This window comes from Mandrillus leucophaeus, unplaced genomic scaffold (assembly GCF_000951045.1).
Source record: "Mandrillus leucophaeus isolate KB7577 unplaced genomic scaffold, Mleu.le_1.0 Scaffold379, whole genome shotgun sequence".
Classification (NCBI taxonomy): Eukaryota; Metazoa; Chordata; class Mammalia; order Primates; family Cercopithecidae; genus Mandrillus; species Mandrillus leucophaeus.
Window position 1 is genome coordinate 1,185,998 of NW_012104020.1, and position 15,392 is coordinate 1,201,389.

At 38.5% G+C, this 15,392-nt stretch overlaps 1 protein-coding gene across 1 annotated transcript in view; it reads left to right on the forward strand.

Annotated features, from left to right (window-relative positions):
• The first annotated feature begins 2,439 nt into the window (after nt 1-2,439).
• EFCAB5 (EF-hand calcium binding domain 5) overlaps nt 2,440-15,392 on the forward strand; it is a 170,793-nt gene continuing 157,840 nt past the window's right edge. The window contains exons 1-3 of the mRNA XM_011990371.1: nt 2,440-2,672; nt 3,069-3,128; nt 4,384-4,468. Coding sequence (XP_011845761.1) covers nt 2,631-2,672; nt 3,069-3,128; nt 4,384-4,468 — 187 coding nt within the window. The 5' untranslated portion in view covers nt 2,440-2,630. The remainder of the gene's footprint in view (nt 2,673-3,068; nt 3,129-4,383; nt 4,469-15,392) is intronic.

Sequence of the window (15,392 nt, forward strand, 5' to 3'; positions counted from 1 at the left end):
GTCTCGATCTCCTGACCTCGTGATCCACCCGTCTCGGCCTCCCGAAGTGCTGGGATTACAGGCTTGTTCCACTGCGCCCGGCCAATCCAGCATAATTCTTAAGGGTTAGGATTTTTGAAATGATAAATGAGAATTCGTTTCACTTTAAAGTCACCAACTGCATTAGCCCCAAACAAGAGAGTCAGACTGTCCTTTGAAGCTTTGAAGCCAGACGTTGACTTCTCTCCAGCTATGAAATCCTAGATAGCATCTTCTTCCAATAGAAGGCTGTTTTGTCTGCATGGAAAATCCATTGTTTAGTGTAGCCATCTTCATTGATGATCTTAGTTAAATATTCTGGGTAACTTGCTGCAACTTCTACATCAGCACGTGCAGCTTCACCTTGCACTTTTAAGTTATGGAGATGTCTTCTTTCCTTAAACCCCATGAATCAACTTCTGCTAGTTTTCAGCTTTTCCTCTGCAGCTTTCTCACCTCTCTCAGCCTTCACAGAATTGAAGAGAAGTTAGGGCCTTGCTCTGGATTGGGCTTTGGCTTAAGGGAATGTTGTAGCTGATTTGATCTTCTATCCAGACCACTAACAGTTTCTCCATATTAGCATATCTGCTATATGAATTCTTCAAACACTTTTTGAACCTGGAGTGTTTGTTCCTTCTGCTTCAAATATCCTTGTTCCTTTGTTCCTTCTGCCTCAAATATCCTTCCCCCCTCCTTTACACAAAACTTTCTTACTAGTCTTTTACTATCCAACTTCCTTTGTGAGAACATCCATAACTACCCTGAGAAAATTAATTGCTTATTTCTTTGTTCCTTAACATTTTGTGTGTACCTCTACTCTTTTACTTTGCAGATTGAATTGCATCTGTTTCCCTCACTGAACTGGGAACTTTTTTTTTTTTGAGACAGAGTTTCGCTCTTGTTGCCTAGGCTGGAGTGCAAATGGCATGATCTCGGCTCACTGCAACCTTCGCCTCCCAGGTTCAAGCGATTCTCCTGCCTCAGCCTCCTGAGTAGCTGGGATCACAGGCACCTGCCAACACACCCGGCTACTTTTTTGTATTTTTAGTAGAGACAGGGTTTCACTATGTTGGCCAGGCTGGTCTTGAACTCCTGACCTCAGGTGATCCACCCGCCTTGGCCTCCTAAAGTGCAGGGATTACAGGCGTGAACCACTGCGCCCGGCCTAAACTGGAAACTCTTTAAGGCAGGTCATATTAATCCTTTTAAGCCCCAACATTTGCCTGCATATAGAAAGCACCCAATAAAGGCTTATTGAGTTGAATGTATCTGAATGCATGCAAACCAAATAGATTTTAAAAGAAACGGAAGGAAGCTTCTCAGCAATTTCAGGAGATGGACACCATAAGCAAAGAAATGAGGCTGTTGAGAATATACAGTTGGGAGCTATCACATACATTTATTTTCTATTATTTATTATTTATTAAGTGCTTCAAAAAGGCTTTGAGGCAGCTATTTTTAAATGTTGGAAACTTTTCTCTCCAAAGGCAGTACTTTTGATTTATTTAGCTAGAACATGTGTTATGTTGATAAAAAGAAAAGGGAATGGCCAGGTGTGGTGCCTCACACCTGTAATCTCAGCACTTTGGGAGGCTGAGGAGGGTGGCTCACTTGAGGTCAGGAGTTCAAGACCAGCATGGCCAACATGGTGAAAACCCATCTCTACTAAACGTACAAAAATTAACCAGGCGTGGTGGTGAGCACCTGTAGTCCAAGCTACTTGGCAGGCTGAGGAAGGAGAATCACTTGAACTTAGGAGGCGGAGGTTGCAGTGAGCCGAGATTGTGCCACTGCACTCCAGTGTGGGCAACAGAGTGAGACTCTGTAAAAAAACAAAAAGAAGAAGAAAAGAAAAAAAAAGGAAAAGAAAAGAAAAGAAAAGGGAATACGTTAGAGCATTAGATACATACTATTTCAAATTAGAGTATCTAGACTGTAACTGTCCTGGAGGCAGAGACTGTGTGAATATAATTTCGTCTTTACACAATACCTAGCTCATATATACATAAACTCTTAAATGATTTTTGGCATGGCAGTGATTTAATAATCTGTGAATCTATAGTCATTTGCAGTAAAGTGGGGATCTGGTAATTATTTAATACCTCGATATGAGTAAATAAACCAGATAAGTCACATTCTTCTGGAATTCTCCCTTGCCAAAAAAAAATGCTTTTTGAGATATTATTATTCTGTTCTCTATCTACCTTTCTTGCATGAATTAGGTAGCCATAAAAGTTTCGCTTTACCTCACCTTGTTATCTCAAAAATTAATGAGGATGACAATCATGTTAAAAAATGCAATTGCATTACTGTTTTTTTTTTTTTTTAAATGATAGTAGCGATGATTACTATGGTGAGTTTTCTTGTATCCCTGAGCAATGATCTAGCTTTGGTCAGTAGCAACAGCCATAACAGTAATACAGTTGGAAAAGTTCAGCAGTTGAGAATTTATCATTCAATAGAATTGTGGAGTGAGGTGAGGGCAGGAGCAAGGGAGATTTTTTAACTTATAGAGTACTTTGTGATGTTTATTAATATTTCTTTCTTTTTGTTATTAATACTGGTCTAGTAATATTCCTCTGTACCATTTGGTGATACCTTTTGGAGTCCAGATGAATGAGTCAACATCTCAAGAGGAAGTCAGACCTGATCAGGTTCTTGTCCTACATAGGTTTATTACATTTATGAGAAGATTTGAGATTCAACATTCTTGGGAAAACTGAGATGCAAAATCATAGTCTATCATTTAATTATTTCTCTTTTTGGTTGAAGTATTCAGCATTTTGACAGAAATGCTGAAAAGGGGGTCAAAATAACAGTTGAGTCATGGCGACCTGCTTCTAGTTGGTTGGCATTCCTTGATTATATATAAAAGTCTGTTATTGTTTGAATTTATTGATACAACTACTTTGTGTAATTTTATTTGGCATGGTATTGACTCATTATGTGAAATTTTTAAAAGTTAAAAGCTTACTGTATTAAAGTATAAGACAGTAGTTTAATCCACAGCTCTTTTTGAATGCCATTTACTAACACTGTTTCTATTTCAGGAAAATGGAAAAGACAAAAAGAGGAAATGGAACTCAACTGAAGTGAACGAGCTTCATGAGGTAGAGTTGGCATGAATAAATCAGATATTAATGCTGGAGAATAAACTAGATAAATCAATTTTCTTATGGTAAAAGAAAAGATGTGGGTATTCAAAAAGATAAGTAAAATTGCAAAAGGGAAAGGACAAACTCATGTTGATTATTAAGCTGATTCATTTGAGTAAGTTGTGGGAAACTTCCATAGACAGGTAAATTATTTGTGAAGAGCTGTTATAAATTACAGATAAATAAAGAATTCTTTCTAAAGTTATCCTAAAAACTGTAACGACCAGCTTTTAGGATCACTTTACTATCGTGCTGAAAATGTAATTTCCAGGTTAATCATTTAAGTAACTTTGTGTTTAAATAAATACAAGGCTACAATAAAGAAAAACATTTCATAGAAAAGGGGAGGCAATTGAAAATAGTCCTATAGATTCACAAGTGAGTTGACTAATGTGAGTTTTTAAAATATCCTACTGATTGTCGATGGCTGACACCTGTAATCCCAGCACTTTGGGAGACCGAGGTGGATCACTTGAGGTCAGGAGTTTGAGACCAGACTGGCCAACATGACGAAACTCCATCTCTACTAATAATACAAAAATTATCCGGGCATGGTAGTGCATGCCTGTAATCCTAGCTACTTGGAAGGCCAAGGCACGAGAATCACTTTAACCCAGGAGGTGGAGGTTGCAGTGAGCTGAGATTGTGCCGCTGCACTCCAGCCTGGGCAAGGGTGAAACTGTGTCTCCAAAAAAAAAAAAAAAAATTCTATTGTCAGATTTTTAAAGTACATTAGCATGTATACAAAAACTATTTTGTTGCTATTCATAAAATTAATACTTTATTTCCTCAATTAAGATGAAATGCTTTTTCTTTTTGCCACAAATACAGAAAGTGATTCTAGCAGTAAAACAGTAGCATTTCCAAAGGTCTGATTTCCCTATGCTATAGTTTCAAATCATGTTTCTATAAAGTGTTGTATAATTCAAGAATTAATGTCATCTAAAATGATTCCTAGCGTATTACTTTGTTAGTAATAGGAAGATGTGATGACATTTTGAACCAACACATTTTATCTTGTAAATGCAAAAAATACACTGTGATTACCTCTTTGCTTCTAGTATACAACATTATATCCCAGAAAAATTAACTAGGGATGTTTGGTTAACTCTTACAAAGCAATAAACTTTCCTTTACTTGGAATAATTTATACAACTTTGTGGAAAATCAAGTCACATTGAAATTGGTGATTTTTTTTCTCTTTTCAAAGACTTTACAGAGTGTGCCAGACATTCCTGTAAAAGAGGCCACCGACAATGTGGTGGAGAAAGCAACGGATGAAATCAAATCCCAAGGTAGAGAACTAGCCTTTCTCTTATACAATAGAATCTAAAACTGGCCAGGCGTGGTGGTTCACACCTATAATCCCAGCACTTTGTGTGGCCAAGGCGGGTGGATCACCTGAGGTCAGGAGTTCAAGACCAGCCTGGCCAACATGGTGAAACCCCTTCTCTTCTAAAAATACAAAAAATTAGCTGGGTGTGGTGGCGGGCGCCTGTGATCCCAGCTACTCTGGAGGCTGAGGCAGGAGAATCAAGTGAACCTGGGAGGCAGGGGTTGCAGTGAGCTGAGATCATGGATTGCACTCCAGCCTGGGCGACAGAGCAAAGCTCCATCTCAAAAAAAAAAAAAAAAATCTAAAACTATCTTTAAAATTTTACTGGGGATGCATTCTTCAAGATTTTGCATTTTAAAGACATAATTTCAGGGGATATTTTATTTTATTTTTATTTTTTAGAGATGAGTCTTGCCCTGTCACCCAGACTGAAGTTCAGTGACATGATCATACTTCACTGCAGACTCAAAGTCCTGGGTTCAAGTGATCCTCCCACCTCAGCCTCCAGAGTTGCTGGGACTATGGGTGCACACTACACTACTTCACCCAGCTAGTTTTTTAATTTTTGTTTTTGTAGAGACAAGGTCTTGCTGTGTTGCCTGGGCTGGTCTCAATCTCCTGAACTCAGGCGATCCTCCTGTCTCAGCCTCCAGAGTCAGTGAGATTATAGGCCAGAAGGTATTTTAAATGCAATTTGGGAAATAATTTAAAATGTATTTCATTCACCTTCTATTAATGCTTTTGCGGCAATTTATGATTATTCATCTTGTACTTAACGATAAAATTTATCTAAGAAAACTGACTGACATCTAGCAGGCAACCCACTAATACAATAATCAAATGGATAACTCCAGTGATTTGGGATGCTTATTGTCGTTGGCCCTGTTTATTGTTTTTGTTTTTGGTTTCTTTTGGTGTTTTTTTTTTTTTTTTTCCCCGAGACGGAGTGTCACTCTTGTTGTCCAGGGTGGAGTGCAATGGCGCGATCTCGCTTCACCGCAACCTCTGCCTCCCGGGTTTAAGCAATTCTCCTGCCTCAGCCTCCCGAGTAGCTGGGATTACAGGCATGTGCCACCACGCCTGGCTAAGTTTGTATATTTAATAGAGATGGGGTTTCCCAATGTTGGCCAGGCTGGTCTCGAACTCCCAACCTCAGGTGATCCGCCCACCTTGGCCTCCCAAAGTGCTGGGATTACAAGCATGAGCCACTGTGCCTGGCCTACTCTGTTTATTGTTTTTACACTTGTACTTGACCACATATTTATTCCATTTGATCCAAAGCTTGACTACTAGCCCCATCCTTAATCCAAATTCCACATAATTATGCAGATTGAAAATTTATAGGATTAAAAAGGCTTCAAAAAAGTAGATAAGACATTCATCTCTTTCATTACAGGTCTTTTAACTCCAAATACTTAGTGAAATCCCATACCACCAGAAATTCTTTACAATATGTAAAATTTAACAATTTTACTGTAATTTTTCTTCAATTTACAAGTGTTGAATGTTTAGTATATGCTAGGCTGAACTAGGACTGAAGTATAATAATATCAAAGTGTTTTCTAAACTATAAATTGATATATAGATGCTAGTTGTAATTTTTAGGTGCTGGGTTTTGTTTTGTTTTGTTTTCCCCAAAGTGTTTTTCTCTCTTTTTAAACCAACTAAGAGTAACTATTTACTATTTCTTCTTAGTAATACACATTGTAATACATAGTCATTAAAACCCAAACTTTCACTTGGTGTGGTGACTTATGCCTGTAATCCCAGCACTTTGGGAGGCTGAGATAGGAGGATCATTTGAGGTCCAGAGTTTGAGACCAGCCTGGGCAACAGAGCAAGACCCAATCTCTAAAAAAAATTTTTTTAAGAGAAAAAAAAAAAAGAACCAAACTTTCCTTCAAATTATGCTACAAGGCTATAGTTCCTGAAATAGCATGGTACTGGTATAAAAGTAGACACACAGACATAGTAGAGAACCCAGAAATAAAACCAAATACTTACAACCAACCTTGACAAAGCATACAAAAACATAAACTGGGGAAAGGATACCCTATTTTATAAAAGTTGCTGGGGAAATTGGCTAGCTACATGTACAAGAATGAAACTGGATCCCTATCTCTTACCTTATAGAAAAATCAACTCAGGATTGATCAAAAACTTAAATCTAAGACCTGAAACCTTAAAAATTCTAGAAAATAACCTAGGAAAAACTATTTTGGACATTGGCTTAGGCAAAGAATTTATAATGAAGACCCTAAAAGCAAATGCAATAAAACAAAAAATAAATGAATGGGACCTAATTAAACTAAAAAGCTTCTGTACAGCAAAAGAAATAATCATCAGACTAAACAGACAACCCACAGAATGGAAGAAAATATTTGCAAACTGTGTATCCAACAAATAACTAATATCCAGAATCTACAAGGAACTCAAACAAATCAGCAAGAAAAAAAAAACAAAACGATTATCCCATAAAAAGTGGGCAAATGACATGAACAGACATTTCTCAAAAGAATATATACAAATGGCCAATGAACATGTGAAAAGGGGCTGAACATCACTAATCATCAGGGAAATGCAATTAAAACCACGATGAAATACTACTTTACTCCTGCAAGAATGATCATTATTAAAATGTCAAAAAACAATAGATATTAGCATGGATATGGTGAAAAGGGAATGCTTGTACACTGCTGGTGGGAATGTAAATTAGTATAACCTTTATGGAAAAGAGTATGGAAATTTCTTTCTTTTTTTTTTTTTTTTTTTTTGAGATGGAGTCTCGCTCTGTTGCCCAGGCTGAAGTGCAGTGACATGATCTTGGCTCACTGCAAGCTCCGCCTCCCGGGTTCACGCCATTCTCCTGCCTCAGCCTCCCGAGTAGCTGGGACTACAGGCACCCACCACCGTGCTAGGCTAATTTTTTCTATTTTTTAGTAGAGATGGGGTTTCACTGTGTTAGCCAGGATGGTCTCGATCTCCTGACCTCATGATCTGCCTGCCTCGGCCTCCCAACGTGCTGGGATTACAGGCGTGAGCCACCGCGCCCAACCGAGTATGGAAATTTCTTAAAGAACTAAAAGTAGATCTACCATTCAATCCAGCAGCCCCACTACTGGGTATCTACCCAAAATAAAATAAGTCATATTAAAAAGACACCTGCATGTATATGTTTATTGCCGCACAATTCACAGTTGCAAAGATATGGAACCAACCTAAGTGCCCACCAATCAATGAGTTTGGATAAAGAGCACTTTGGGAGGTTGAGGCGAGCAGATCACAAGGTCAAGAGATTGAGACCATCCTGGCCAACATGGAGAAACGCCATCTCTACTAAAAATACAAAAATTAGCTAGGTGTGGTGGCAGGTGCCTGTAGTCCCAGCTACTTGGGAGGTTGAGGCAAGAGAATTGTTTGAACTCAGGAGGCAGAGGTTGCAGTGAGCCGAGATCATGCCACTGCACTCCAGCCTGGCAACAGGGCGAGACTCCGTCTCAAAAAAAAAAAAAGAAAAAGAAAATGTGGTATATATACACCATGGAATACTACTCAGCCATAAAAAGAATGAAATGATATCTTTTCCAGCAACTTGGATGGAGCTGAAGGCCATTATTCTAAGTGAAGTAACTCAAGAATGGAAAGCCAAATACCATATGTTCTCACTTAGAAGTGGGAGCTAAGCTATGAGTATGCAAAAGCATGCAGAGTGATATAATTGGCTATGGAGACTCAGAAGCGGGAGGGTAGAAGGAGGGGTAAGGGATTTAAAAAAACTACATATTGGGTACAATGTACACTACTCAGGTGACGGGTGCACTAAAATCTCAGACACCACCACTATACAATTTATCCATGTAACCAAAAATCACTTGTATCCCTGAAAATTAAAAAAAAAAAAAATTTAAAGAACCAAACTTTCCAACACTTACTCTGTCTTTCTTATAAACTTAGTACTGTTTTCACAGCTTCACTAACTTCTAAAAATTTTCTTCCTGGCAAGTCTTTACTTGTCCTCTTCTACCTGTCTCTACCTCCTGTTTTTCTGATTTTACTTCCTTATACCAAACATCTACCACCAACACTGCATACATATACTTTGCCTTTACCTTAATCACTTGGGCCAGGTTTATAAATTAACTCATTCATTTTATTTTATTTTATTTTTTGAGATGGAGTCTTGCTTTGTCATCCAGGCCGGAGTGCAGTGGCACAATCTCAGCTCACTGCAACCTCCGCCTCCCGAGTTCAAACGATTCTCATGCCTCAGCCTCCCAAGTAGCTGGGATTGCAGCCACCTGTCACTACGCCCATCTAATTTTTGTGTTTTTAGTAGAAACGGGGTTTCACCATGTTGGCCAGGCTGGTCTCGAACTCCTGACCTTAGTTGATCCACCCACCTCGACCTCCCAAAGTTCTGGGATTACAGGCTTGAGCCACCATGCCTGGCCTAAATTAACTCATTCATTTTAAAGATGCCAAACACAATTTTGATCTAGATAATTTGTTATACATTTAATTAGGTGTTCACTTTAATTAGTTTGTGGCCACATTTGCACCTACAAAACTGTACATATGTGTTCCATCAGGTAATGTATCACCTACCAGAAAACATATCAAGCAAGAGTTTGTGGTCTTTCCTCTTCTTGTACTTTCAATTTCTCTTATTGCTTTTCAATGTATGGTAGAGAGAAATGTGTTTTGTTTAAAATTATTTATCCCAGTATATGATATGTACTGAAAACATTGCAGTTGCTTATTCTGATATCATACGCAATGCAGTGTACTTATTTATTAAATGATCAGTCACTATTAAAACTTTTTATTCTAAATCCCTCATTTGTGAATGTGTGTGTATATGTGGGTATATACAAAGTAGGAAGAGAAACTGTTACTGCAATTTCAACAGGTCAAAGGAAGTGTCTTCATCCTTGTTACATATTTGTCAAAATTAAAGTCATGTTACCTTGATAAGCAGCTCCCAACATGCACTCAAATACATATTGTTGCATAGAAAATACTGTGGTTAAATGTATCATGTCAGTTCCTCATTTCTTTACCCTTGTTTTTCTACTTTTCAGACTGAGCTTAACTTGCATTTTGATAATTTTTTCAACTATCAGTTTGCTCAGTTCTATTCTTATTACACAGCCCTAAGATTAACAATGTTTTATAGGAAACTGCCTTTTCCTTTACCTATTGAATTTTAATGCCGGTGGTGTTTAGTAGTACTTCTTTACCTCCTTCCTTTGCAGTAGTCATTCTACATCATGTGCCAATGTTAAGAAATCCTAATAATAAGGACAAAGCAACTGAGTTTCAAACAGGGCCTGTGTTTAAAGAAAACATCATACAGCTTAAGTAGCCCTGCTGGGTCAATTTTCACCAGTTTAATCAGCAGCCAGACCCACTAATGTTATATGCCTCCTTGTGAAGAAAGAGCCTGCTAAGGCTTATTACAATATGAATTATAATTCATTCCTATTTATATCCTTAAATAGGCTTTGTACTGAGGCTCTGCCCAGCAGTGGGCCATACACTGAGCAGAAAATAATAAAAGTCAGTTACAAGGCTAGACTTTTCAAAATATGTATAAGGAATTCTTTTGTGTGCCTACTTATTTAGTTGAAAGCATTTATACCCATAGTGCCTGGATAGTTCTTTTTATATTAGAAGGTAGACCACTAGAGTGGTGAAGATGTACATATTGGGGGCAGAGCTTGAAAGGCTCTCGATTCTTGGAAAAGTTTAGGAAGATGATCCTGAAAAAGAATTCCAGTGCCTGGCACACAGTGAGAAATTAATAGTTATTTATTGAGTGAGTATATAAATGAATAAATCAATCAATCTTAAAAGGTTTAGGATGTCCAACCAGAGACCTGTGAAAAAATCCAGTACCTCTCTGAAATTATTCAATTAAACCTCTCAATTCAATTGCCCTTGGGGCAGTGCTGTAATTTGTGATCCATGAATTCAGAGTTCACTCAGTCAAAAGACAGCTTCAGATAGGCTTGTTCAGAATCCTGATTTATTGACCCTGCTGTTGCTGTGCTTCTTTTTCTTGTTTTCATGGTTCTAAGAGAGAAGTGTTTAACTACAGTGGTAACCAAACACATGTCTACTTCTATTCTGTACATCAGTGGGGACAATGCAAGCACTAGGATTATTGCTTAGCAACCTATAATAGCCAAGTACACTAGAAGAACACTACCAGGCTGCAATGAAGATGGAGAGTGCCCTAGTTCATGTGTGAGTTTACTAATGAGCCATGGCAGATAGGTAGATATTAAGTTGCCATATATCCTTAATGCAGGAGGAGGAATTGTCTGCCTTGGGTTATGGAAGACAGGTTAAAAGGAAAGAGTACAGTTGACTCTTGGACAACACAGTTTGAATTGCATGGGTCCACTTATACACAGATTTTCTTCCACCTCTGCCGCTCCAAAACAGCAAGATCAACCCTTCCTCTTCCACCTCTCCTCAGTCTATTGAACATGAGGACGATGAGAATGAAAACATTTATGATGATCCACTTCCACTTAATGAATAGTAAATATATTTTATCTTCCTTACGATTTCCTTCCTTCGTTTCTTCCTTCCTTTTCTCCCTTCCTTTCTCCTTCTTTCCTTCCTTCTTTCCTTCCTTCCTTTGTTCCCTCTCTCTCTCCCTCCTTCCTTCCTCCTCCCCCCAACCTCTCTCTTTCTTTCTTTTTTAAAAAATAGATACAGGGTCTCACTCTGTTGCCTAAGCTAGAATATAGTGGTGCAATCATAGCTCACTGCAGTCTCTCCCTCCTGGGCTCAAATGATCCTCCTGCCTCAGCCTCCTGAGTAGCTGGGATTACAGGCGTGTACACCACGCCCACCTAAGTTTTAAATTTTTTGCAGAGACTGGGTCTTGCTGTTTTGCCCAGAGTGATCTTGAGCTCCTGGCCTCAAGTGATCATCCTGCCTCAGCCTCCCAAAGTGCTGGGATTACAGATGTGAACCACTGCACCTAACCTCTTATGATTTTCTTCATAACATTTTCGTTTCTCTAGCTTACTTTATTGTAAGAATACAGTATATAATGCATATAACATACAAAATATGTGTTAATCAACTGTTCATGTTTTCAGTAAGGTTTCTGGTCAACAGTAGGTTACTACCAGTCAAATTTTGGGGGAGTTGAAAGTTATACATGGGTCTTTGTGCAGATATCAGTTCCTCTAACCCCTACATTGTTCAAGGGTCAACTGTACATTACAACCTATAGACTTGAATGAATTCCTTCCTTTTTACACTTACTTAAAAATAAAAATAAAAGCATTATATGTTTATGAGCATTGTGACAACACAGAAGGGAAATACACCTTTCCCTCTTCCCCCACCCAAAGTAGTTAATATGTTTGCAAATCCAACTTAGAGGTCAGGGGAAGCATTATATTACCCTCTTTACTTTTCCCATATTGGAATAAGAGAAGAGGCCAAGGAAGAAATCAAAACTTGGGAGAGAGATTGATAAATACTATCCACTATTAGATTTAAACATTCTGTAGATGAAATGTTGGCTTTTCCAGGGTTTCTTCACATACCAATTTTTCTCCTGGACAGAAAGATGGATACTATCTAAATAGGATTTAAAAGTATTCTTCAGGATATATATATATATATATTTTTTTTTTAGACGAATTCTCACTCTGTCTCCCAGGCTAGAGTGCAGTGGCACGATCTTGGCTCACTGCAAGCTCCGCCTCCTGGGTTCACGCCATTCTCCTGCCTCAGCCTCCCAAGTAGCTGGGACCACAGGTGCCCGCCGCCATGCCTGGCTAATTTTTTGTATTTTTTTTTTTTTTTTTTTTTTAGTAGAGGCGGGAGTTCACCATGTTAGCCAGGATGGTCTCGATCTCCTGACCTTGTGATCTGCCCGCCTTAGCCTGCCAAAGTGCTGGGATTACAAGCGTGAGCCACTGCACCCAGCCAGGATATTGGTTTTTAAACTTTTTTAAAGCAGAAAAACCTTTTTTTCAAATGAAAATTTGCTATGCTCTACAGTTATGTAAAACAAACTGAAGCATAGCCGCTCCAGTTACAAATAGTACAAGGAGTTTAGAGTCCTATGGCCTTTGAAACTCCCTCTTGGGACCCCGAGAAGCATAGTTCAAAAACCACTGCTTCACAGTAGGAACTCTTATTCTTGCAGGTGGTGACATAAATTGGTATCAATCACTCTGTGAAATAATTTAATAATATCTCCTTAAGATGAAATGCACTTACCTATGACCCTATGTCAATCTGTTCCTGCTGCTATAGCAAAATAGCATAGACTGGGTAATTTACGAACAGTGTAAATTTAGTGCTCACAGTTATGGAGGCTGGGAAGTCTAAGGTCAAGGCACCAGCAAGTTTGATGTCTGGTAAGGGCCTGGTCTCTGCTTCCTAGATGGCACCTTGAACATTGTGTCCTCCAGAGGAGATGAACACTGTCCTCACATGGCAGAATAGATGGAAGGGCAAAAAAAGGGGAGGTGATTAGCTAGTTCCTTCCAGTCCTTTTAGAAAGGTACTGTTAATCCATTATTGAAGGCAGAGCCCTCATGACTTAATCACTCCCCCAAAGGTACCACCTCTTAATACTATCACATTGGGTCTTAGGTTCCAACATATGAATTTTGGAGGAACACATTCAAACCATACCACTTACAATTGAAATCCTAGTAATATATACGAGAGAAACCCTCACATGTGGACACAAAGAGACGTATGCAATAATTTTCATAATAGGATTGTCTTCATAGTAAAAAACAAAAACAACAACTGGAAATAACCCAGTCTATCTAAGAGAGAATGAATAAACACATTACAATACAGTTATATCATAAGATATTATGCAGCAGTGAAAATGAATGAACTAGACCTATACCTTTCAATATAGATGAATTTTCCAAATACTAAGTATAAAAAAGACTGTAGAATATATATAGAATGAAATATTTTTTATGAAATTAAAAAACAAGAATAATATATTGCTTAGATATAATAAAAAATAAGTGCATGGAAATGATAAACGTGAAATTCAGAATAGTCTGTCTCTCAAAGTAGCAGTCTGTGGGAGGCTTTAATATATAGGTATTTTTTTTCTTGAGCTAAGAGTAGATATATGCTACTTATTATATCATCATTATACTTGCAGGTCTTTAACATTTTGTAGTAAGTAAGGTTAAAAAACACTACTCTAGAGTTATAAAGATTCTGGTCTCTTGCTATTATTATATAATATTATTTATTGAGAGTTATTAATGGTTGGAGCACATCTTAATAACTACTTTCCAGTTAGGGTTAAAAATAGTGAGTTTACCTGGCCATAGCAATCAGGCAAGAGAAATAAATAAGAGGCATCTAAATAGGAAGAAAGGAAGTCAGACTATCCCTGTTTGCACACTACATGATCCTATATCTAGAAAATGTCATATTCAGCCCCAAAGCTCCTTAAGGTGATAAACAACCTCAGCAAAGTCTCAGGATACAAAATCAGTGTACAAAAATCACTAGCATTCCTATACACCAACAACGGTCAAACCAAGAACCAAATCAGGAACACAGTCCCATTCACAACTGCCACAAAAAAAAAAAAATAGTAATAAAATACAGCTAACCAAGTGATATGGTTTGGCTGTGTCCCCACCCAAATATTGAATTGTAGCTCCCATAATTCCCATATGTCATGGGAGGGACCCAGTTGGAGGTAATTGAATTGTGGGGAGCAGGTCTTTCCCATGCTGTTCTCATGATAGTAAGTCTCACAAGAGCTGATGGTCTTGTAAAGGGGAGTTCCCCTGCACATGCTCTCTCTCTTACCTGCCACCATGTAAGACCTGACTTTGCTCCTCCTTTGCCTTCCACCATGATTGTGAAGCCTCTCCAGCCACCTGGAACTGTGAGTCCATTAAACTTTTTTTTCTTTATAAATTACCCAGTCTCAGGTGCGTCTTTATTTGCAGCATGAGAACAGACCAATACAGTAAATTGGTACCAGAAGAGGGGTGCTACTGTAAATATGCCCAGAAATGTGGAAGTGACTTTGGAACTGGGTAACAAGAAGAGGTTGGAAGTTTGTAGAGCTCAGAAGAAGTCAGAAAGATGTGGGAAAATTGGAACTTCCTAGAGTCTTGTTGAATGGGTGTGGTCTCAGATGGAGATGAGGAACTTGTTGGGAACTGGAGAAAAGGTGACTCTTGCTATGTTTTAGCAAAGAGACTGGCAGCATTTTGCTCCTGCCCTAGAGATCTGTGGAACTTTAAACTTGAGAGAGATAATTTAGGGTATCTGGGGGAAGAAATTTCTAAGCAGCGAAGGGTTCAAGAGGAAGCAGAGCATAAAAGTTTGAAAATTTTGCAGCCTGACTACTATGCAATAGTGCTATGTGTAGTACTATGCAATAAAAAAGAAAACCTCATTTTCTGGGGAGAAATTCAAGTCAGCTGCAGAAATTTGCGTAAGTAACAAGGAGACACATTTTATTTTATTTACTTTTATTTTTTTATTTTTTTTTAAATTATACTCTATGTTCTAGGGTACATGTGCACCATGTGCAAGTTTGTTACATATGTACACATGTGCCATGTTGGTGTGCTGCACCCATTAACTCATCATTTACATTAGGTGTATCTCCTAATGCTATCCCTCCCCGCTCCCCCCACCCCACAACAGGCCCCGGTGTGTGATGTTCCCTTTCCTGTGTCCAAGTGTTCTCATTGTTCAATGAGCGAGAACATGCGGTGTTTGGTTTTCTGTTCTTGTGATGGTTTGCTGAGAATGATGGTTTCCAGCTTCATCCATGTCCTTACAAAGGACATGAACTCATCCTTTTTTATGGCTGCATGGTATTCCATGGTGTATATGTG